Here is a 24,051-nt window from a genome sequence, read left to right as displayed (position 1 = left end):
ATGGTGCCAAGACAAGTTAGTGTGGAAAGAAAACTCTTTTCAACAAAGGTGTTGGCCACCTGGATATCCCCATGGAAAAATGAAGTTCAACACCTCCCTCACACCATACCTGAGAATCAATTCTAAATGGACCAAGCAACTCTAAAGCTCCTAGGAGAAAGAACAGGGGGAAATAAATTGGTGTGACTTCAGATTTGGTAATGGGCTTACATATGTGAAACCAAACAAAAAAAACAAAGAGAAGCTGGGTGTGGTGGTACCGGCCTGTAATTGTAGAACTTGGAAGGCTAAGACAAGAGGATCTTGAGTTCAATATCAGCCTGGTCTGCATAGTGAGATCTTGTCTCAGAAAGGAAAGGAAAGGAAGGAAGGAAGGAGGGAAGAAAGGAAGGAAGGAAGAAAAAGAAAAGGCTGGTGTAGTGGCTGAAGTGGTAAGAGTGCCTGCCTAGCAAGTGTGAGGCCCTGAGTTCAAACTCCAATACTGCCAAAAATTTTTAAAAAATAGAAAAAAATTTAAAAAAAGAAGGAAGGAAAGAGAAAATAAATAATTTGGGCATATCAAAATTAAAAACTAATGTGATTTAAAGGGCACTGTCAAGAAAATAAAAAAACAATCTACAGAAAGGGAGAAAATTATTTGCAAATCATATACTACTCAAAAACAACAAAAATAATTTAAAACTGGGGGAAATACCTGAACAGACATTTATCTAAAGAAGTTATATAAATAGCCAATAGGCATGTGAAAATATTCTCAACATCATTAACTATCAGGGAATGCAAATCTGCAAATCAAAATCATGACAAGATACTAGTTCACACTCACTAGAATAGCTACAATCATAAAAACAGAAGATAACAGTATTGGGAGACTAGAAAAATTAGAACTCTCCTACATTGTTAATGGGAATAGAAAATAATACAGGTGTTTTGAACAGTGGTTGGTAGTTCCTCCAAAAGTTAAACATTGCCCAGCAATCTCCCTCCTACATATATAACCAAGAAAAGCATAAGCAATAAGTCCACACAAAAATTTGTACATGAGTGTTCACAGTAGCATCATTCATAACAGCTCCCAAATGGATATAACCCAAATGTCCATCAAGTGAGGAATGCATTAAATTATGTAGTATATCCATACAATGGACTATTATGTAGCAAGAAAAAGGAAGAAACTACTGATACATGCTACAACATGGATGAACCTCAAAAATAAATGCTGTCACAAAAGGCCACATGGTATATGTTTACATATACATGAAGTGGTCAGAATAGATGAATCCACTGAGAAAGAAAGTAGATTAGTAGCCCCCAGGGGCTGGGGAGAAGACTAGGAATGAGTGGCGGCCGCTGATGGGCATGGGTTTCTCAGGGTGGTTGTGAAATGTTGTGAAATTAGACAATAGCAATGTTTACACAGCTTTGCAAATGCACTAAACCCTACTGATCTGTACACTACATTTTTATGATATCTTTGCAGTGTTGGGGATCAAATTCAGGGCCCTGTGCATGTCAGGTGAATGCTCTACCACTGAACTACATCCCCAGCCCTCTGATCTGATTTTAAAGGGGCAAATTTTATGATATGGAAATTATATTTTAATAAATTTGTCATAGAATAAGGAATAACCTGAAAAATGATAACATAATAAAAATAATTTGGGTTCCAAACCCCAGAGAGTTTCAATAAAAATTAACATTTTAATATGTAAATCGCTCTTACAAGTTAATAAGGAAAAACTACAAAGGCAAAGAAGATGAGTATGCAAAGTAGAAAAAGATACAAATGGTGACTAAATGTTTGAAGTGGTCAGAAGGACGGCTAATGAGGACTAACACTCCTCAGCACGCACTTTGTAAATGTTTCACATAACTCATTTACCATGACCCTGTGAGGTAGGCTTCTAGCCTTGCATAGTGAACACCACAGGCTCTTCAGGATGGGTTGACAGCCCTGCCCCATCCAAGGGCCTCTGCTAATCTGTGTGGGGTGACACGTGCCCCCATTATGCCCACCTGGGGACCACTGGCTCCAGTGGCCTGACGTCATCAAGGGGGTAGTTAAGGGTGTCAGGAGAGCTTGATGGCCTGCATGCCTTCTGGCCAGGCTGCTGGTTCTTTCTGGAAGTGCAGATTCTGCTATGTGCCGTGTGGCTGTGTGAGCCCATCTGCTCCAAAGAGCCCCTGTATTGCGGATATTCTGAGCAGCAGGTATGTGCACACCTATGGGCCTTAGCAATTAGCCAGGCTGGAAGGGAACCTGTCCAGTCACTGGTGGGAAGTGAGTTGCCCCTCCATCCCTTGTCCCTTCTTGAGGGGAAGACCACTGTGCTCCTGGCCAGCAGTAGGCCCTGGGAGGTCCTGGGGACAGGGCTGACATTCTGCCACAGGAAGCAGTTCTGCTCTGCAACTAAATGAAGGGAGAATGGAGGATCGTAGTCACAGAGTCCTGGCAGTGGTCATTTTAGCCTGGTGCGTTTTAAAAGCAGGTGTTACCAATCGTCCGCTTTGGCTCTAAAACCCTTAATAAAGTGTCCATGGAAAGTCAAGGTAAAACCTGCAAGAACATGCTAGGGAAATGGAATCGGCTGCCTACCTTCCAGGGTGTCAGCTCTCAGCCAGAGACTTATAAGAACCCCAGAGGAGGAACAGACAAGGAAGGGGAGAGGACACAACCACCTCAGCCCCAGAGTGGGCTCTTTTCCTCTTGAGCCTGAGCAGATACTCTTCCTACCAAGGAACTGAGTGACTGAGTCTCAGGTGAGGCCTTGGGCAAGAGTGACATACCTCAGTTTCCTCCATGGTTGGCAGGCTAGAGAGAGGCAAAATCTCTTGGGCAAGCCTAGAGGAGAGCAAGACTCAGGTTGGTGGGCCCTCTACTCAAAGGCACTTGCTGGCCTGAACTCTTGGCTAACTGAGCACACATGGAATGAAGGGGAAGGCAGCTTCAGGCCTCAGAACGTGCCAGGCTCCCTGGGAAGGTCAGCAGTAATTTTATCTAAATTGACCCATGTTGATTCCTAGGAAAGACAGGGTGGGGATGAGGGGATTGCTGATGGAATCCCCTACTTGGCCCTGGATTCTTGACATTTTCAGGTGTATACTTCTGTGGGAGTCTTCTCCTTGGCCACAGCTCCCTTGTGTGACAGAATCTGGGAGACTGCCCATCTGAGTTGGGCAATCTGTCCTTAAGTCAAATGACCAAACTAGAGAAGACCTTGCCTACCTGGGGTTAGGAGAGAGAAGGCGGCAGGATTCGGAGCTAGTCCCTCCATGTTCCATGTAGCACACAGATCTACACTGGACCCGGCACATTGTGCCATAGTCCCAGGAACTGAGTCACAGTCATCCTTGGGTCCCTTCCAGAGAGAAAGGCACTGTGTGGCACATAGGAGATGGAGATGCCTGAGGCTTGGAGCCAGAGAGACCTATATCAAACCTCAGCCTCTGCCTGAGATGTTATTTAAGTCACTTGCTGTCTAAGAGCTCCAGCTTCCTTGTCTGAATATAAAATGAACTTTTTCTGAGAAAAGGGATTCAGTGTACCTGGAATATCAAGTATGTGCTCAATACATGGTACCATCACCATCACTGCCGCCATCATCACCATCACCATCACCATCACCATCACCATCACCATCACCATCACCATCACCATCACCATCAGTGCCTCTTGTATGCCCGTCCCTATGCTTGGCCTTGACACAGAAGATAAAGGAGAAAGAGTATGTGGTTTCTGTCCCCGGTTAACATCTAGTGGGAGAGCTAAGGTGCACACAAATAATAAGGTTCAAATGTTCATCCCACGCAGCCCTGTGAGGATCTGGAGCTCAAATGAGGGAACAAACTCTGTGGGCGAGGGCCTTCAAAGAAGGCCACCTAGAAGTGGTGCTTAAGGATGGCCTGCATAGACTGGCTTTCCAGTTTGGGAAGGAGGATGAAGAGAAAGGAGGGCATTTCTGGTTTCTTTCAGCCCAAGCCAGCACCGGAAGTTTGGCAGCACCCTTGCACTGTTGGGGTCAGGCTCAGTGCTGGGTCGGCTTTGGGGCTGCAAGAACTGAGCTAACCACTGGAGGGCGACAGAGTGTGAGGAATAAGGAGACTACCGGGAAACAGAAAAGATATCCTTGGGGACTCCTAGTTGATTCAAGGACCTGCCCAAAGCCTGCCTTCCTCACTTCTGAGACCCGCCTCTACCCTCCCTCTTTTTGGAGCTCTCATCCCCTTAGGCACGCTCTTTGTTCAGAGAATCCCAAGCTTCCTGCCTTCTACACCTGTGCCCAGGACACCAATCCCAGGAAGAAAGTTTGCTCTCTCTCTCCATTCACCTTTCCAATGAGGCACAGGCAGCCGCAGGCTGTGCTTATGTCCTGGAGAGGACCTGTGAAAGACAAACAAGCCAGGCCAGGAGACTTATGTGCCTCTGAGGGACTGGCTTCCTGGCAGGGAAGATGCTGGGTGGTTTGCCCATTGAGGTCCATCAGGGCCTCATTCTCACCTTCGGCAGACCTCAGCCTCATCTTGGGTACTGGTGAGGTAGAGGCCTAATGGGAACTCGTTGGGGAGACTAAAGGCCTAGGAAGAAACTGGCTTTCTTTGGGAGGTACGCTGAGCCCAGGCATTGGGGCCTTCCTGGAGCTGGGAAGGGAGCTACAAGCCAAGCTGGATAAAATTGAGAGCGTGGAGGGGAGTTTTCAATGTCAGTGACCCTGGCTGACTTGGCTCAAGGGCAGCTGGAGGGTGGCAGGACTGGGTGCCATATATCTGCCAGTAGTTATCTGGCCAGTTGGGTCCAGCCCCTTATCTGTTCTTAGGATGCCTCCAGGGGCTCATGGCCTATCTCCCAGCTGCCCCGGGTTATCAGTGGAGAAAGCCCAGGAACTGACCATTTCTTTAGCCTTGGTGGTGGGGCAGGAGGTGGGAGGCAAGCTTGTGAGGGCTCTGAGCTGTGGGGGGAGGAGAGGGGGGCTGAGAGATAAGGAAGTAGCTTCCCTTTTCCTCTGCTCCCCCATTATTCCAGTACCTTCTCAGCTAGACTCTTCCTCCATGGGAGCCCTATTTCCCCGTGGCCTGACGTGTCCAGTGTGTTCACTAAACAAACACGAGTAAGTCTGGGCAAAGATGCTGTTTCTCCAGCTGGCATTATCCTCCTCCTGGCCTACTGGCCCTTCGAGGTGGGGATCTAGACTGGGGTTAGGGACATGTGGGGACAGTTGCTGCTCCCCTCTCCCAAGTCCCTGAGCTCCTGCCAGTGATGAATAGCCTGCCCCTCTTTGCACATTCCACAGGTAACCAGAGTGAGGGGGAAACAGGTGAGCTGGGCCACAAGTGCTGCAGGCTTCCCTCAACCTAGGCTACTGCCTGCTGGGTCAGACGGCGGATAGGACAGGAAGACTTGTAGAGGAAGCTGAGCCCAGATCCATGAAACACAGAGGCCAGGGATGCCCAAAGATGAGGTCTCTGAGGAGCTCAGGGTCTCATGCACAGTTCAGAGGCTCATCTACCTGCTGTACATACCCAGCCATGTTCTGCCTCTCCTGTGCACTGTCCAGGCCCTTTTGATGGGTGGGGGCAGGCCATCTGAGAGCTTGCCCAAGGAAGGGGCAAAAGGGATAAAGAGAGAAGGAAGGAGAGGGACCAGATCCAACTGAGAGAATCAGGGGTTCCTCTCATTCCTGGTGTCATCTGCCATCAGTCTAACCCATGGCCAGGCTGGCATCTGGCAGATCAAGGTGACCTTACCGCAAACACCCATAAATCAGGCCTGCAGCTGGGCCAGGAAGTGGAATGGGGTGGGGATTGAGTGTAGCTGAAACTTTGGCCTTTGGGATCAGCTCCTCCTTCCCCAGCCACTGCAGAGAAACCAGGCTTCCAGAGCCTATCCACTGGGGCTCCATTTGACCCTAGGTATCCTAGCCCTGGGGCATAATGCAGCCAGGAGGGGAAAGAGGAAGAGCAGAAGGGCTAAGGCCTACCTTGCACTTGGCCCTGAGACTGACCTAGACATTGAGTGACTTGGGAAAAGTGAGAGATTCATGGTGGAGGAAGGACAGCCTGGGCCCAGCATGAAGCCCTTCTGGTCTCAGCTAGGAGGCAAGTGGGAGCAGAAGGAAGAACAGGAGAAAAGCAGGTGAAAAGCTGGCTGAACAATAAAGGCCTTTGCAAACTGAGATTGGTGGCAGCAGGAGACACAGCCAGATTGAACCTGGAGCCTTGGCTTTTTCATCTCTAAAACAGGTCTACCAATAATAGCATCAGGCATGTTGTGAAAATTAAGCAAAGGTAACATAGCACCGGGTGAAAGCACCAGACACAGTACCTGGTGATTGTCCAACTAGTGGTAACACTTCCCTCCCTGTAGGGAATGGATGCTTGTACCCGTGGGAGGGTGCAGGCAGAGGCAGGAGGTCTTCTAGGGGACACAGAGGAGGCATGGAGCAGACAGGGGTGACTAGAGAGAAGAGAGAGAGTTGTTAGCTTCACTGTCCCAGTTGGCACTACCCTGGGCTTCAGGTTAGGATTCTTGCCCCTTGACTCTTTGGTCTGCTTTTCCACCTAGCTGCACCTGGTGGCTCACGCAGGCCCACACCTTGGCACACGCTCCTTTCCAGAGCCCCGGGTTGTCAGTGTAGAAGCTCAAGTTGTTTATCCAGATGACCAGGCTTGAATTCCAACTTTTTCACCTCCCGGCTGTGTGGCCTTGGGTGAGTTACTTCAATGTTCTGTGTGTCAGAGTACAAGGCAGGCAGGGAGAAGTCAAGGCCAGGGGGCACAGAAGTAGAAAAGAGGTATGTATCATTCAAGCATCTGTGTGGGTGACAGTGAACATGAGAAACTGAGGAGGTTAGGTTCTAAGTTCCACGAGGACAGAACCCAGGCTTGCCATCATGCTGAAAGCGGATAGGCAAAAAGAATGAGAGCTTGTGTGTGAATAGGTACTGATGTGTGAGAATTCGAGGGGAGGGGGGCTGGAAAATATGTGTGTGCCACATAGAGCATGTGTGAACAGGTGCAAACGTGTGTGACTGGGGATGAGAGTGGCTCTGTGGGAGGCTCTGTGGAAGAATAAGAGTTTCCATTTACTAAGCACCGTGGTGGGCCCTTTGTTATCTCATTCAGCCCTCACCATAGCCCTGTGAAGGAGCAGTGGTCTCCAGGTTACAGAAGAGTAACTGAGGAACACTGATATGAGGTGACTCACCCAGAGATGCAGCTGGTGAGCAGTGAAATGCCTGGCTCTGAAGTTTGGCCTTTGTTGCTTCCTATGGGTGTGGGCAGCTGAGATCAGAAGGGCCAGAGCCAGTGCTCAGGAGATGCTGGAGGATTTAAATCTTAAGAGGTGTGTGTGTGTGTGTTTACACAGTGACCTGGGAGCCTTGGGTGGGGGTGATAGCCAGTGCACTAGCAAAGACTTGGGTAACAGAGGGCACCATCCCCTCTTAATCCTCACCTCCTCTCAGGCTCCCCTCAGGAGTCATTTTTCCTTACCTCAGGGGTCTGAATCACTACATCTGCGACCTGCCTCGCCAGAGTGGGGCAGGAGGTGGCAACTTGAAGTCACTGGCCTGGGCTATGGCAGGAAGGAGGTCTAGCCCTGCTCTTGAGGCCCCTGTACCTAGCTTGGGCAGGCTGAAGCACAAAGGCTGTGCCATAATGGGGGTGACCAGTGTGTGGAGCGGGCCTGGACATAAAGAGTCCTCTCCTCATTTCCCCTGCCACTCTCCCCACCCAGGATTAGCAGTTGGCATACTTAGGAATTGCTTCTGTCTTCCCAGGTTTCCTGAGTCTGGCAGCAAAATCACATAGCTCTCTTCCTTCATCTGGTTTGGGGTCCTCCCCAAGGGACATAGGTATATGGGCTGTGGAGAGGAAGAATCAAAGGCCAGTTCTGGAGTTGGCGGTGGTGGTCGTATTTGAGAAGAACTTTTGCTTGTGGCCAGGAACATAAATGACCTTTCCCAGGCCTCATAACCTTCTGAAGGATTGTAAGTAGAGTCCTAGCCATCCTGAAGGCTACTGTTTGCCAGGTATGAACCAGCTTTTAATTGGGAATGAGCCAAACCAGCAGAAAAGCAAGGAGTGGCAGGAAATGTAGCCCATCAGTATGGTACACAGGAATGAACACAATCAGTATGGTACACAGAGATACTAGGGGTCAAATCCTGCTTTTCCTACTGGTCAACTCAGTGACCTTAGGTGAGTCACTTTCTTCCCTCTGGACCTCTCAGTTTCCCCTTAAGAAAAATGAGGGAACTCATCTCAAAGGACTGTAATGGCAAAACACCTAATGTGGCTCTTGACACAGTAGGTCTCAGTAAACAGCAGGCCGCTTTCTAAATTCAGGTTGTGATGCTCTGATGTGCGCATAGGGATCCTAATTTCCCAGCTGGACTATTGGTGTGTTCTTGTACCTTGTTAGCTCTCCTTGTTCATGCCCCAGTACAGGGTAAGCTGGGAGCCAAGGAACACAGCTGTTGCTCTTGCTGCTCTACCCAGAGCCATCTCACCATCAAAGCCATCTCCAATGGTAGGAGACACTCAGCTTCTTCCTTTTCCTTCTCCCCCAAATAGAGGTCCTCTCTGCAGCCACAGATTTCATTAGATGATGCAGTGAGAAACTCAGTAGCTCAATCTCCCATTAAGTGAGATAATGGACACACACGAAACTGTATGTAAATGGTAGAGCACTTAGGAAATGTTGCTCACCTAATAATCTCCAAAAGGAAGCAGCAAGGAGGGTTGGGGATTTAGCTCAGTGGTACAGCCCTTGCCTAAAAATCCTGAGGTGCACACACACACACACACACACACACGCATACCAGCAGCAACAAGGAGACTTCTATCCTTGGCTGTTCCAACTCCAAACTCAGATTTTCGTTTTCCTTTTATTTATTTATTGTTTGGCAGTACTGTAGTTTGAACTTAGGGCTGCACACTTGCTAGGCAGGAGCTCTACCATTTAAGCCACTCCGCTGGCCCCCAAGCCCAGATTTTTCTCCCAGTTCTTTCTCCTAGTTCTTTCCCATACTATTCACACCTGGAGGCGGCTCTTGCCAATGCCACGCCTGTCTCAGGTCTTGTATTCAAACTCATGGGCCAGGTTTACCTGTGCAACGCTCCTGAGTGGGAGCTCCGTTTGTCCCAGAAGCCCGCAGGTCTAAAGAAGACCAGCAGGGGGAGACATTAGCACGTGGGTGAGTCTACTGGGGTCTGATGGAGAGTAGGTCAGGCCCGGAGGGTCTGAGCTATGGGATTCTGCCAAGTTATAAGCAAAGAGGCAAGGAGGGGTGGAGAGAATGGGCCAGAGCTGGGAGACAAAGACCCAGATGGTGAGGCCGGGAGAAGCTGGAGTCCGGCATCTCAGGGTCCGCATGCCCGCTTTTGCTTCTTCAAAAGGCTCCCAACTCTGCGCCTTTTCCTCTTTGCCCTCCAGCAGCCTTTTTTTATTGAGGCACCCTCTTATCTCCACTTGCCTATCCCAGGGCCTTGCCAGTGGCTTCGGACTGGACAAGCATCGAAATCTGTGCTCCGCGGGGATCCAACAAAACTCCCTCACAAAGCTGACATTCTGAAGGCCTTGTCTCCCAGTGCAAAAAACTCACTTTTCTCTAAGGACCTAGTACTTTTCCTGAGTCGCTATCACTTTCATTGTGTTCAGTGCAAGCAGACGGTGCATTTTGAGGACAGGAGGAAAGGAAAGCTCACCAGAGCCCTAAGTGCTACAGGACGGGGAGCAGACATGCTGTCCTTGCCACGGAGATGGGCATACAGCAGGATTCCAGGGCGCGCGCGCACGAGTGTGTGTGTAAAAGAATGGAAGTAGTCTGTAATTTCCCGGGGTACTAGGAACAGGGCTTGTTTGGCCCAGGTCAGTGGGCCGGGGTGTTGAGCGGACGTGCGGGAAGGAGAGAAGGCCGGCAGCTCTTGAGAAGCACCAACTTCCCACGAGCACAGCGCTCTAGAAACAGGACTAAGCGGGACACAGCCCTAACCGCATGAACCGCAACGCGGCGTCCTTAAGAGCTCCCTGAAACCCCGCCCCCTTCCTGCTCTGGAGGCGTGGTATGGGACAAGGACCCCGTCACGGAGCTTGCTATTGGCTAGGAGGAGCAGGGTTGGCTCTGCGTTCGCCTGAGCAGAAGAGTAGAAAGCTCGGCGGCAGCGGGGGAAGTCTACGCGCGCTGGACAGCAGTGGGAGGTGTACGAGATTCGTACTGGCCATAGACCCTCGGGCTCAATCGCCGGGGAGCAAGGACTCGGTGACGGGGCTGCCGGGCTACCCGGCTGAGGCTTCAGAGGCGCAAACTGATGGGACTGGCTTGTTCGGCAGCGTCTCCCCGGTCTTTTAAGTACACTGAGCGGGCCCCGCGCTGAAGTAGAAGCTGTCGGGGGCGCACAGCCCGGAGTCCCAGTGTGGCCCGGAGGAACGAAGCCCGTGCCAGGGCGACCCAGTTGGGAGCCTGGGGACCGAGCTCGTGTTGTGGGGAGACCCCTACGTCTTTCCAGGAGCACCAATCCCAGGACGGTCGAGGCGTTGGGACAGCAACCGAGTCCTCCGCGGGGAGACTCCGTCGGGAAGAGGGCGCGCAGTCCCAAACAGTCTCGAGGAGCCGAGCGGAATCAGGCGGGATCGCCCGGGGGCGCAGAGCCCCCGTCGCTCCTCGTGCAGCGGAGAGACCAGGGGAGCGAGCCCTCGGAGGCCGCAGCCCATGCCAGGGTTGGGGGCGCCTGCCCAGTGAGTCCTCCTGGCCGGCCGGGCGGAGAAGAGCGACACCAAAGCCGGCGGGAGGCGAGTACTTCAAGGCCGGCGGCTGCGGAGGATGGGCGCCTGAGTGGCTCAGAGCGCAGCGCGGCACGGGAAGGCGAGGCGAGCTTTGGTGAGGAGGCGCCAGGGGATTCCGAAGTGCATCCTGTCCCCGGGAAGATGGCCCGGCCTGGGCAACGTTGGCTCAGCAAGTGGCTTGTGGCGATGGTCGTGTTGACGCTGTGCCGGCTCGCCACGCCGCTGGCCAAGAACCTGGAGCCCGTGTCCTGGAGCTCCCTCAACCCCAAGTGAGTAACTTATCTTCTCCAGTCCCTGGGGGTGGGAGGCACTCCTTCGGGGTGAGGCCGCCGACCCCGAGTGCGTGTGGGGAGGTGTTCGGAGGAGGAGCGGCGCCCCATTTTGTCTCTGGCTTTTTTCCTAGTGTTTTCTTGAGGGCAGGCGGGGCAGGGTGCGGCGGGGTGTGGTGGGGGGTACTTGGCTAGGTTGTGACCCCTCGGCTTCCCAGCCCTTGCCTCCGCACGTCCTGACTTGATAGTCGAGATGGTCGGTCCAGACAGAGATGGGGAGTCTGGGCGCTCGGGAGCGCACCTAAGAACTGGGTGGGGGCGAGAACGTTGCCCTCTCCGGGGCCCCTAGGAACGTGGTGGGTTTCGCCGAGAGCCGCTCCGGGGGCGAGCTTGACCCGGGCGGGGGACGAGGCCAGAACACAAGTTCCTCATTTGCTTAGGTGTGGGGGTAACGCGGCGCGGGACCTAGCGCCTGGCCTGGGGCGGGTGGCAGCGCCTGTAACCCCTCTCCGGCTTCTCGCCTTTTCATTTCTCTTTCTTCCCTGTCTATTGCCTCCCTGGCTTTTCGCTTTGCCGTCTTCCCCCCCCCCCCCACCTTCTTTCTCCCTGCCGGGGCTGGTAGAAAGGCGGGCGCCGCTCCCAGGCTCACAAAGACGGCGGGTGGAGAGGGGCGGAGTGGGAGAGGGGTTGTTTGGGGGGGGGGTCGATCCAGCGCCCGTCGGGGGTCCAATGGAGCCGGCAGCAGAGCTTCTTCGAGTACCAGCCGGGTGGAGAGTGGCAATGGAGCCGGCGAGGGAGGTGGGTGGGGAACGAATGGTTCCTGCCTGCCCGGGCAGGTCCCGTTGGTCCCCCAGTCTTAAGTACCCCAGATTGGGGAGCCGTGCTTAGCTTTCTGCAAGGGGTTGGAGGGGCAGCGAAATAAAAGAGATCCTTTCTTTTCTTTCTTCTTCCCCTTCGTAATTCTCCCCACCTCCGAACAACACACACCTTTCAGGGCGGTGCCTCAGTGGTTTCTGGGCTGTTGGTGGGGAGTCGCCTGGGTTGTTGTGGTGACCTCTGGGCCTTTTTCTCTTTTGGCATCTGGGACTTGGGACTCTGGGTTGGAACTCAGGGTCACGATTGCTCTTCTTCCCTGTTTTCTGGAAGTCCCGGCAGTGTATGGACAACTCCAGTTAGAGGGAAACTGGGGGGTCTTCACCTGCCCCGTCCATGCTCGAATTCCTATATCTGGAATTTCTTCGTCCACTTTTGCTGGGCTCTCTGCTAACTTCCCAGTTCCTGCCTGCCTTGGCCTCTTGGGTCCCAGGGCTGTGCATCTCTCAGACCGAGTGAAAAGGCAGCTTCTTTGGTCTTCTCCTTGGGTTAAGGTAGGAGCCTATTACTGGTGGATGGGATGGCTAAAGCAGGGTCAGGGTAAAGGGCCCTGCCACAGTACGAGGAAAGGAACTGACAAGAATTTCATCCCTACCAAATTGGGTGCAGCGCTTTCACTGTGGAGGCTCAAAATGGCCTGAGGACCCTAGGCTGCTAAGCCCCGGGGAAAGGTTATGAAGTGCCGGGTTCTCCACTGTAAGGGTGGAAGCTGGAAATACTCTCTAGCCAGGACAGTCGCATTCTGCCTAGGGTAACCCATCCTAGGGGCTCATGGGAGTGACCTAATTGCTCTTTTGGGTCTCTAACCACAGATAGCATGCAGCTCCATAGCTGGAAAAGAACCCTCCTGCTGAGTTGAGGGTGCTGGGCTAAACAAAATCTGTGTGAGCTTCCCCTTTTTGTGTTCAGAGCCCTTGGTGCTCTGGACCAGTTTACAGGTTTGGAGGGTTGTATCTCCTCTGCCTGCCCTCTCCCTCCACCTCAAGCTGAGGGCAGGCATCCTGGGGTGGGGATGAAGGTGACTTCGGACCTAGTAGAACCTGTCCAAATCCCATCCTGTAATAGAGCAGATCCTGTGAATGCTCAAGACTGATCCTGGTGCGCTTCCCCCCCCACCACCAGAGTTCATCTATGCTCAGGGGCCTGGAATGCAGCTGAAGTCTGCATGTGTTTGTGCGGGGTGCAGGGCAGGTCATGAGGGAGGCACTGCCCTCAGCTCCCCTCAGCTCTGGGGGCTGCTTGTGCCACCGCGCCCGAGCCTTGGGCTGCCACGGCTTTTCCAATCAACAGTATCTGTCAGTCTCTCTCCTTCTGAACCTCCTGCCCAAGTGAGGAGCGAGTTCTCCCTCCCAAGCCTGTGTGTGTGTGTGTGTTGATCGCCCTCTCACACCCTCGAAGCTCCCGCTCACCTCCCCTCTCCAGCTCAGCTCGCCAGCTCTCCCTCTTTCTCACACTCCCTCTCACTCTTAGTCACTCTCTGCCTCTTTTTCTCAAGTCCTTTTGTTTCTCGCACATGCCCGTGCTCTCCCTTGCAGGCTCATTTTCTCTCTTCCCTCCCCTCTTCCTCCCCTGGCTTTTGGTCTCTCTCCTCAGCTCTGTCAGGAGCTACCAACCTCCCCCCCCCAAAAAAAAAATCTCCCAGTGCCTATAAACCTTGCTTAATTATTTTCTCCTTGGAAAAAAAAATCAAAATAAAGAAGTGGTAGGGCTGGGGGTCTGCTTCCAGGTTCTAGGGCACACGAAGCCCCATCTCTGATGGGGGAAGGGGAGCTGGAATGGCCAGCTAAAGGCTCCCAACCTTTCTCTCAGATTCGTGCTAGAGCCTTCTGGGGTGGTAGTCTCTTGGTGGCAACTTCTGCTTCTTGGGCCCCTCCTGTCAGAATGGAGAAATGCGTTTTGTTCCGCTGGAGTTTGGTGGAAACCAGAGCATGCGCCTGTTGGCCTGGGTGGGGGACTGTGGTCTAAATGGTCCCAGGGTGGCCCCCTTTCTCAGTCTCTCTTCCTCCCCCCCCCAGCCCATGCACTCCTTGGGGCAGCCGGCAGGCCTCACACTTGAGTCCTCAGCCAAGTCCAGCTGCTGCAGTTAAGTCTCTCAGTCCTATTCTGACCCCTTCCTGCCCCCCACTCAGGTTCCCCCACCATGCTTGAGATCACATTACAAACCTTCCCTACCAGGGGCCAGGATGGGGGTTCAGCTTGGCATCTGGGACCCTTGACTCCAGCATGGGAGGGGGCAGCTGCAGACCCCAACCCATGCTTGCCTGCTACAAGCTGAGGTCTTAGTCCCAGCCCCCTCACAGCTGTTCTAACTCACAGTCCTGGGGAGGCCAGTTCAAAGGGGCCCCTTTTCTGGGGTGGCAAGGGAGCTGACCTCTTCTACTTCTGCTGATTGGCCACAGGTGGGGGCCTGAGAGTGATGGGAACACAGCAGTTCCTAAAGTTCCCTGTTCCCTTGCTTCCCTGCCCCCACGGGGGGTGGGGTGGTGGTGGAGACTGAATCAAGGATTCTCCCATTTTCCCTCTGGCTTTCTGTTGCCTCACCAGCCCAGGTGAATAGGGATGGGTGGGCCTTGGATACTACTGTGCATTACTGTTTTCCCAGGTTAGGACTAGGGGGAGAGTGGGCCAGCCAGGAGGCTGCTGGTTGCCATGGGAACACCAGGTTTAGGGGAGGGTCCACCTGTGATTGTAAAGGGAGCTGAGGTGGGAGGATGCTCAGCAGCCACATTCTGAGATCCTCACCTCAAGAACCGTAGAAGCCCCTCTTCCTGTGTGTTTCTTTGGCAGTGGTTTTGGAGCAAGGTGCTAGCAGCCAGGAGTGTAAGCACTTTCGGCTTTCTACTTCTAAATGATACTGTGGCTGGCATGCTAAGTAATAGGCAGGCAGCACTGTGCTACTTACAATGCACCCTCATCTATGATCTCATCGGGTACTCCCAACAGCTCTGGGAAGTACGTATTGGCCCCGTGTTCCAGATAAGGAGGCATATGCCCAGAAGAGGGAAGTGACTTGTCTGAGGGCACAGAGCTATGTGCTTCTTTCCACCCCATCCTGCTGCTGCAGAATCTAGCAGAGACAGGAATGCAAGGTGGGGTTTGGGAAGAGGCACTGGCTCCTTGCTGGTCCTGCCTGTGTGAGGTGAGCAGTGCTTCAGCTTCTTCATTTAACTTTCCTAGGCTTAACTCTGAGGGCAGCCTGCTCAGGTGACCTGACTAGCTCTCCACCTGGCACTCCTCCCTCACCCCCATCCGCTGCAAACTCTGAGTAGCTCCTTTGGTTCCACTCTAGGCCAGGAATCTCCTCCTCTCAGGGACCCCATGGAAAGCAGACAATGGGTGTGGGTGGTGTTTAAACCCCTAGTATCTAGCTTTGGCCAGGTGGGGCTGAAGGGAGGGCATAGTTCACATAGGTGGGGAGGGTGACTTCCTCTAGGACTCTCCTGACTTCCCTGCCTTCGACAGAGCTGTGTGTGTGCCAGGACCCAGCTGCTGTTCCTGCCCACCCACGCCTGGGCGGGCACTGCTGGGACACGCCAGGCCTGCTCCTGCTGCCTCAGGGGTTGGGTGGAGCTGGGGGAGTGAAAGAGGAGCCTTTAATCTGGGGGATCCCAACCCTAGCTGGGATGAGAGCAGACTTGAACTCTGGCTTGGGGTCTGTCCTCCACTGGACTTGCTACCCTGGGGTGCAGACTTAGTAGTGGTGGAGGTCATAAAATTAAGGCTAGAGACTTCTGTCAAATTTAGACTTGCATGGCCTGGGATCAGGCTTCCCCCTTGGCCACTCTCTGACCACAGCTGCTAGAGCCTGAGGAAAGGGTGGGAGGGAAGGAAGTGTAGAGTTGGTGGGATGTGGGCAGCTTTCTAGGCATGGCTGTCCCAGCTGCAACCTCTCCTTCCATAGATAGCATGGGGATCAGTGGAGAAGGGCTCATCTGGACAAAAGATGCATGAGGTGGGTAGGGGGGGTGGGGCTCTTGGTTTCTGACTGTTCCAGGGCTTTAGGAGCTACTGTCTGCAGACCATCTAGGTTTTTCATATCCCAGGATTCTTTGGGGCAGTCATGGCCATACTTGGAAGCAGAAAGGTTGAGGGAGGGATTTGGGCTGGGGAGGAGGGGAAGAGGCAGGCCATAAGACAGGAGCTGGAATAGTTGGCTGCATCCCCCAAGTCCTTTTACTCCCTGGGGTGGCACCCTGGGGTCCCAGGGCTATCAGAGGCTAGGGAGGGAAAGCCTCTTGTTACCATGGTGACCTGCTTCAGGCTTCCTGCTGGGCCATGTCAATCCCCTTATTTTCCAGCAAAGGTCTTTGTCTGGGGGTGGCCCCAGGCAGGAAAGCTTGGCTTGATAATAGGGGAGAATAGTCGTTTTTGAAAGGTGGGATATAGAGTTTAAGTTAGACTAGACACTACTTCTTCCCTCTCATCTCCTACCCCTACCTGGTGAGTAAAAGGGGAGATGTATAGGATCCCCCTATAAAGTATCACTAGCATTGTACCTGGACTTCAGGCTTCACTTTCACTGGCTAGATGCTCACCTCTTATGATCCTTCACACTTTCTTGGCCTCTCACAAGCCAAGAGAAAGTTTCCTAGTTGGGGGAAGATACTAGTGTGGGAGATCAGGGTCAGGGATTCAGGTCTCATCAGGCTCTTTTCCCTTCCGCATTTTAGGGGAAGGTGAGCTTCCTTCTGCCAGCTGCTATGCAAATGAGCTGATAAATATTTATGATGTCTGTTCACTGAGGTTTGAGAGACTCTGAGGGGTGTTGGGGGCAATAGTCTTTTCTTCTCCCCCTCCCCCACTGTGTAGACATCTGATTCCTCAGTGTCTCTGGGTTCAAGGTAGAACTCCTAGTAGGTAGAAAGCCCTGTTCCAATCCTGGGGCTGAAGTATGTGTGGCAATGGGAGACCATGGCAGGGCAGACAAATCTCTCTGCTGAGTAAACTGGGGGCAAGAGGTTAGAAAGGTGAGCTGGCCTGTCCCCCTTCCCATGTCCTCTTTGTAGTTGCATTTGCATGTCTTGTTGAGGTGCAACTATATAAGGATTGGCCAAGGTTGAGGTCCTCTTAGAACCATATGGATTCCCATCATGGTGGGTTTAGGCCTCTCCTTGGATTTGCACACCTGTCTTCAGTGGCAGCATTCATCTGATCATTTATCTCACATAAGAAGGATCTAGACTTGGTAGGTCTCTAAGGTTCCTTTGAGCTCTAGATGTTAGAAATTGCCTATTCCTGCCATCTGGACGGAACCAGTATGAGCACTGGGAAGTGAAAAATGCCTTAGAAATTTGAGACATTTTGCTGAAACTTGTGGGGTTTGCATGATATGTGGGGTGGGGGCATTCCCTCTCGAATGTTTATTTGGGCCTTCATCACATGCTTGCTTCCTTTCTAGCCCCTGTAGAACTGCAGAGTTAGGGACCAAGGGGGTAGCCATTCCATTCCGGGCTTTGACCTTCTTACACATCATGATAGCAGCTCCCAACTTGGTGGAGCATCGCATGACATGGAATGAGGGCTGATTTTCTTCACCTACCTTGCCCACTTGGTCAGTTCCCCTCATCACTTAGAGGTGTGTTAGTTTCCTCCTGTGGATAAGAACACAAGTTCAACAATGAAGGCATTTCCCAGAGCTCCCAGGAAGCTCATTGCTTGCCCCCATTGTGTTGCAGCCCTCGGGAAATGTAATTTCTCAGATGATTGTAGTAGCCTGTGAACCTGGTGTCCTGCACCAACACAGCTGGATGACACTCAGCCTTATTCTTTTTAAGCACTGCTTCAGCGCTCCATTGTCCTTCCTGTTAGAGGGTCTGGCACCAGCGGGATAAAACCCATACTGTATGTGGTGAGTGGCCTTTGAGACCTTTCAGTCTGGCCCTAGCTGATCTTTTCCACTCCTTCTTTCCTCTCTACCTCCTCCTAGCCAAGATGAACCAGTCACTGGCTTGGGTTTTGTGTCCCAGCACTGTTGTCCACTGTTGCTGGGTATTGACTTCTTATCCTTCACCCAGGACCCATCTTCTTCCTGCCCTTTCCATGGAACCATCTCTGACCACTCTGGCCAGAGGAGCCATCTCCTTCCTCTCACTACCTCCAGGTGGGCCATTTCAAGCACCATCTTCACTTGGAGATACCTGGTGAAGTCTATGCCAGAGTATGGACCATTTACTTTTCTGGGCCAAACCGGACAATGAAGTCCTTAATATTAGGGCTGTATCTTCTCTTCCATTTTCCTGCCCAAGAAATGAAACTGGGCTCACAGGTAGTAAATATTAGTATCTGATCTTCTGCCTCTTGACAGACTGTTTCTAAGAATGATTCAAGCATATTGAGCACCTACTATATGTTAGGTGTTGTTCATGTGTGGTCTCATCTCCACTCCACAACCCCAGGAGGAAGTGCCCTTACCACCCCCAATAGTATAAGTGAGTATCAGGCAGTTCATTCAGCGCTGATTCCAAAGTCTGTGTCCTTTCTTCAACATGGTACCACCTTGCTCTCAGCTGTAACGTGTGCCTAAATTCAGAAATGACCAACAGAGCTCCACTTTCTTACTGAGTGCTTAGGCAAGGACAGAGCCAAATAAATAGATAGCCCTGGGCCACTGACCTACTGTGCTTTCCCCCAGTGCCTGACCTTCTAGGTTAGAGAATGAACTCCAGCTTTTTGTCCACCTCCTCTCTGGATCTGGAGGAGGAGTGGTATGGAGGTGATGAATGGGGTTCCTGGGGCCCTGTCTTACATGATCTGTTGTTGCCCTGGTTGGATGCATGTTCCCCTCCCTTTGTTCTTCTTAGGAGTGAGACTGGTCAAGTTTGGGAAATCAGGCTTTTGCATTATGAGGGTGACATGGATCATCAGTAGGACACTGAAGCTGCACCTGGCCAGAGACTGTGACCATCATCTCTAGCTCTAAGCAATGCTTGTTCCTATTCTTCCCATTGTGCTCAAGATTAACAAGGATTGGGGGGAAGGGCACAGGTCCCAGAGAGGTTGAGCTCCCCCAGTCTTTGACTGGGAGCTGCGAGGGTGGTGGCTAAGGCATGTGTGGGCATGTGTGTGTTTGTGTGTGTGTGTGTGTGTGTGTGTGTGTGTGTGTGTGTAGGAGAAGAGGTAGCATTGGGTATGAAGGAATGTGAATGTTTGGGGTGGGGGGAGGTGCCACCTTCAGGCAGCCTGGGCTTGACACCTTGGTACCAAGCCCATTTGGCCACGTCAGCCCCCTGTGGAAATGCCAAATTAGGACAAAGGGCTCCCCCAGCCAAGGAGTGCCACGCCCTGCCAGGCATTCAAAGCCTGGCAGCCTTGCTTATGGGCCACCCCTTCCACACCCTGCTGGCAGTGTGGTTCTCTCTTCTCCCCACCCCCAGCAGAAGGCCTACTCTCACCATCTCCACCCAGTAGGCCCAGCCCAGCTCTCATTGTCTACTCCCCTGATTCAGGAATGGCCTGGACCCCCCAATCCTGGAGGTGACCATCTCCTCTCTTCTGGGCAGGTTCCTTAGTGGGAAGGGCTTGGTGATCTACCCGAAGATTGGAGACAAACTGGACATCATCTGCCCCCGTGCAGAAGCAGGGCGGCCCTATGAGTACTACAAGCTGTACCTGGTACGACCAGAACAGGCAGCTGCCTGCAGCACCGTGCTGGATCCCAATGTGCTGGTCACCTGCAACAGGCCACAGCAGGAAATCCGCTTTACCATCAAGTTCCAGGAGTTCAGCCCCAACTATATGGGCCTGGAGTTCAAAAAGTACCACGATTACTACATTACCTGTGAGTCTCTACCTTCCCATCACATGGCTGTCTCCCTGCTCTTAGCTCTCTGTCTCCATGTAGCAGTGGGAGCTTCAGAGCATGCAGTGAGACTGTACAAGTTAAGGCCCCGCCTGATCTGATCCCCTTTGAAGACTGGCATGATCCACTCCCAGCGTGGTCTTGAAATTCTGGCCCCAGCATTCACCACGTGGCCTGCTGCCAGCTTGCCTAGGCTCCAGGGCTTTGGTGGGAGAAGCCTCCAGTTCGTGTTGCTGTCTCTGTTCTTTCTTGGGAATGGCAGAATTGGCAGAGCCCTTTGGGATCAGTCAGCTGTTCTGCCTTTTTCTTGGGAAACTGAGGCCTCAAGAAGTGAATAGGGCTGAGGGTGCAGCTCGGTGGTACTGTGCTTGCCTAACGTGTGTGAGGCCCTGGGTTCTATCTCCAGCATTAAAGAAAGAAAAAAAAAGGTGAATGGGCTTCTGACCTTAGGTCACATGAGGAGTTAGGGATAGAATTGGGACTTCAGTGTGGTTCTCCTGACCCTAATCTAGAATTCCTTCCAGTCTATGTTAAAGCCCCTCTCATGATGCCAGTTTCATTGCTTTGGCCCTGAGCAGTACCTCCCAGTGAGAGGACACACCTTCGTGTTGCTCCTGAGAAAGGGCCAAGGCCTGGTTATGAGGAGCAGTGCCCCTGGGGAGAGGCTTATGCTTGGCCTAGCTGGGCTACTCTATTCTTAGTGCGAGGGAGGGAAGTAGAGAGGTTCACGGGTAGTTGAGAGCTACTTGCCACTCTCCACTATAGTGACCTTATTTTTATTTATTTTTTTGCAGTATTGGGGTTCAAAACTCAGGGCCTTGTGCTTGCTAGGCTAGTGCTCTACCCCTTGAGCCATACTAGTGGCTGTTCTTCGCTTACCCTAGATGATTCAGTCACTGGTGGCCGAGGCAGCACTGGGGTCTCTGGGTAATGATGGCAGACCTTTCCCTCTTCCCAACTTCTGACTCCTCTGGCCTCTTCTGCAGCAACATCCAATGGGAGCTTAGAGGGACTGGAGAACCGGGAGGGAGGTGTGTGCCGTACACGCACCATGAAGATAGTCATGAAGGTTGGACAAGGTGAGTGCCCACTTAGGCCTTTGGGATGCATGTTCCTGGATGGTTGGGAGTGTGTTGGGTTGGGGAGAGACCATAGGGCTAGAGTAACTGAGATCCAATATTCAGGCCAGTCTTGGTCCACCCTAGATTATTGAGGGCACTCAGGCTGGCAGGGTCCCTCCCTTTCATCTGTCCTCTCCTTACCCTCAGATCCCAATGCTGTGACACCAGAGCAGCTGACTACCAGCCGGCCCAGCAAGGAGGCAGACAACACTGTCAAGACAGCCACACAGGCCCCTGGTCGAGGACCCCAGGGTGACTCTGATGGCAAGCATGGTGAGTAAACATAGGTATTTCCTCGGAGGACAGAAGTCATTGGTCATTTGCCCTTTTGGGCCTTGTGTCTGAAGAAATGCAGGCTGGGCCAAGACAGCTTCTTCAACTTCAAGGTAGCATTGTTTGTGGCCATCAATGTTGGCCTTGTCATCTTCCCTGGGCTGACCATTCATCTTCTCCCTTCCCTTCCCCTTCCTCAGAGACTGTGAACCAGGAAGAGAAGAGTGGCTCAGGTGCAGGTGGGGGCAGCAGCGGGGACGCCGACAACTTCTTCAACTCCAAGGTGGCATTGTTTGCAGCCGTTGGGGCTGGTTGTGTTATCTTCCTGCTCATCATCATCTTCCTGACAGTCCTTCTACTCAAGCTGCGCAAACGACACCGCAAACACACACAGCAGCGGGCTGCTGCCCTTTCGCTTAGTACCCTAGCCAGTCCCAAAGGGGGTAGTGGCACAGCGGGCACCGAGCCCAGCGACATCATCATCCCTTTACGGACTACAGAGAACAACTACTGCCCCCACTATGAGAAGGTGAGTGGGGACTACGGGCACCCCGTCTACATCGTCCAGGAGATGCCACCCCAGAGCCCGGCGAACATCTACTACAAAGTCTGAGTGCCCAGTGCAGCCTCGGGCCCAAGGGACAGATGACCTGGATGGACCTCTCCTTTTCCCCCCACACCCCTCCCCTTGCCAGCTGTGCCCACCTTTGTATTTAGTTTTGTAGTTTCTTGGCTTTTATAATCCCCCTTTTTTCCTGCCCCTTGGGCTTCGGAGGGGGGTGCTTGTGCCCCCGATCCCCATGCTCTTGTGCCTTCCCCCTCTGGCCAGGCCTCTGGGCTCTGTGGGGGCGCCCTTTCTTGGAGGGCAGGGTTGGACACTAATGGACAGCAGGCAGGGAGACAGCCCCCTGGCCCTGCCCCCTCCCTTACCCCTTTCCCCCTTCCCAGGACTGCTTGTCCACTATCATCACTGTTTTTAATGCTTTTGTGTTCATTTTTTTAGCTGTCAACTCATTTTCATCTGTTTTTTTGAAGAAAAATAGAAAAATGTACAAGGCAGCCCCTCCCCAGGCTTTCTGAGCCTGGCCTGACCCAGTATAAGAGGGGCGTAGGACAGGATGTGGCCAGCCAGGAAGCATAGGATGACATTTCTTTTATAGACTCCTTGGTTGGTATGTCAGCGGGTAGGGGAGGGCCGGCCAGGGCTGTTCCTGCCCATGGGGGAAGAGGAGAGTGCCATTGGGCAAGGAGTCCCACCCTCCCCTCCTGACCCTCCTTGTATAAAGCTGATCCTGGCAGTGGGATAGTGGCTGCCACACTTCCACCAAAAAAAAAAAAAAGTCCCTTCCTTGTGGGATTCTTGGGCATCTCCTGCCTCCCTCACTCTCACGGTAATTAATGTCTTAATTGGCTGTTGCCTGGGGAACAGGAGAGCTGCTGCAGGCAGATGACCTCATGGGGGGGTGGAGGGAGGTGAGGTGCCCAGGTGGCTATTTGCCCTGCAGAGCTGGGAGTTCCCCCTGCCACCCTGTTCTCCTCACCTTTGGCATCCTTTGGTCTGGTGGGGAAACAGAGGCCCAGGGTGGAGACCTAAGCGGGTAAGGCCAGGTGGCCTCCTCTTTTTCTGGGCTCTAGTACAAGTGGGAATCCCCCACCCAACCTGGCTCCCACTGGCTCCCCCCTAGTCTTGGGCTGGGGCCTGGAAAGAGGAAGAGGCTGCCCGGGGCTGGGCCAGCAGTGCACTTTGACCCCGGCTCCTTGCCAGCAAGGCTGCTAACAGACTGCCACTCCATTGCGCCTTGCAGGCACTCCCTAAGTGGCCATGGAAGGAAGGAGGTGAGCTTCCACCATCCACCTCCACACTGCCTCCTGGCCGGCTGCCCACCCCAGTGCCAGGTGGGAGAGGGAGCAGAGCAAGCAGCCAGCCCCTTCCAGGTGGCAGTCGGAAGGGTTTTTGTTTTTGTTTCTGTTGCCATTTGTGTAAATACTAGTCTTTTTGGAAGAAATAATGTAAAGATGTTTTGTATAAACTCTGAATTATTTTCTTGTTGCTTTTTTCTTAGAAAAAAATGAGAACTAAAAAAAAATTAACCACATGGAGAAATGGGTGTAAAATGGTGTCATGATGTTGAGGAATGGAGTGTGAAAGTGTTGGCGTGTGCATGTGTGTGTGTCCATGTGCAGGTGTGTATCTGTGCATATGTGTGAGATATCCTGTGTTCAAACCACAGATCACTGGGCAGGTATGGGGAGGGATGACTACTCTAGCCAAGCAAGATGTTTCAAGTGCTTATGCCCCTCCTGCTGTTCCCCACCCCCAGGTTTCTCTGCCCTCTTTTTCTGCTGTCATGGAACCTTGGTCCATTTTCCCCTGTCCATCCTGTCACCTCGGTGGCACAGACCACAGGCATCTGCCCAGTCTGGCAGCAGACTCAGCCAGGAAGGGTTGATGGGGGAGGAGGTACTCCCATGGGCACCTGGGTGTGTCTGCAAGGTACTGCCACCACCTGGCTGGGGCTAGATCAGGGACTTGCTGGCAGGTCCAGCCCTGCCCTGCCTCAGGATGCCTGGAGGTGGATAGAAATAACTTCCCAAGAACAGAGCCTCAGCTGTGGCCCATTGGGTACTAGGGTGGCTTCAGACCACCTAGTTACCTCCCTGCCAGAACAGTCTCCCCTTTCTTGTCTTCAGAGCTGGGCCAGCAGAGTCTTCACCATGGTATACTTGGGGGCCTCTGGCTGGCAGTGGAAGCTCTCAGGCTTGAGCAGCCCTGAACACCCGACCTCCCTCCCACAGGCTGATGAGTAACTTGCTTGGGTCAGAGAGTATGGTGAGGGCTCCAAAGAGGATTTGGCCTCCATCCCACAAGAGAGTTGCAGGCTGGGGGGACTGGTGCCTTCTTGCTGCAGCCTGGAGCAGCCTGTGGGGCTTGGT

General features: G+C 52.8%; 1 protein-coding gene across 1 annotated transcript; it reads left to right on the top strand.

Moving 5' to 3' along the window:
* Positions 1 to 10,138: 10,138 nt before the first annotated feature.
* On the top strand, positions 10,139 to 23,159 carry Efnb1 (ephrin B1). The gene is made up of 5 exons (XM_020161440.2): positions 10,139 to 11,052; positions 19,425 to 19,702; positions 20,710 to 20,802; positions 20,992 to 21,117; positions 21,318 to 23,159. The coding sequence occupies exons 1-5, from the start codon at positions 10,925 to 10,927 to the stop codon at positions 21,728 to 21,730; spliced, it is 1,038 nt and encodes a 345-aa protein (XP_020017029.1). The 5' UTR covers positions 10,139 to 10,924; the 3' UTR covers positions 21,731 to 23,159.
* Positions 23,160 to 24,051: the final 892 nt, after the last annotated feature.

Source organism: Castor canadensis, chromosome X (assembly GCF_047511655.1).
Source record: "Castor canadensis chromosome X, mCasCan1.hap1v2, whole genome shotgun sequence".
In the NCBI taxonomy this organism is placed as follows: Eukaryota; Metazoa; Chordata; class Mammalia; order Rodentia; family Castoridae; genus Castor; species Castor canadensis.
This window is presented reverse-complemented; position numbering and strand designations above follow the sequence as displayed.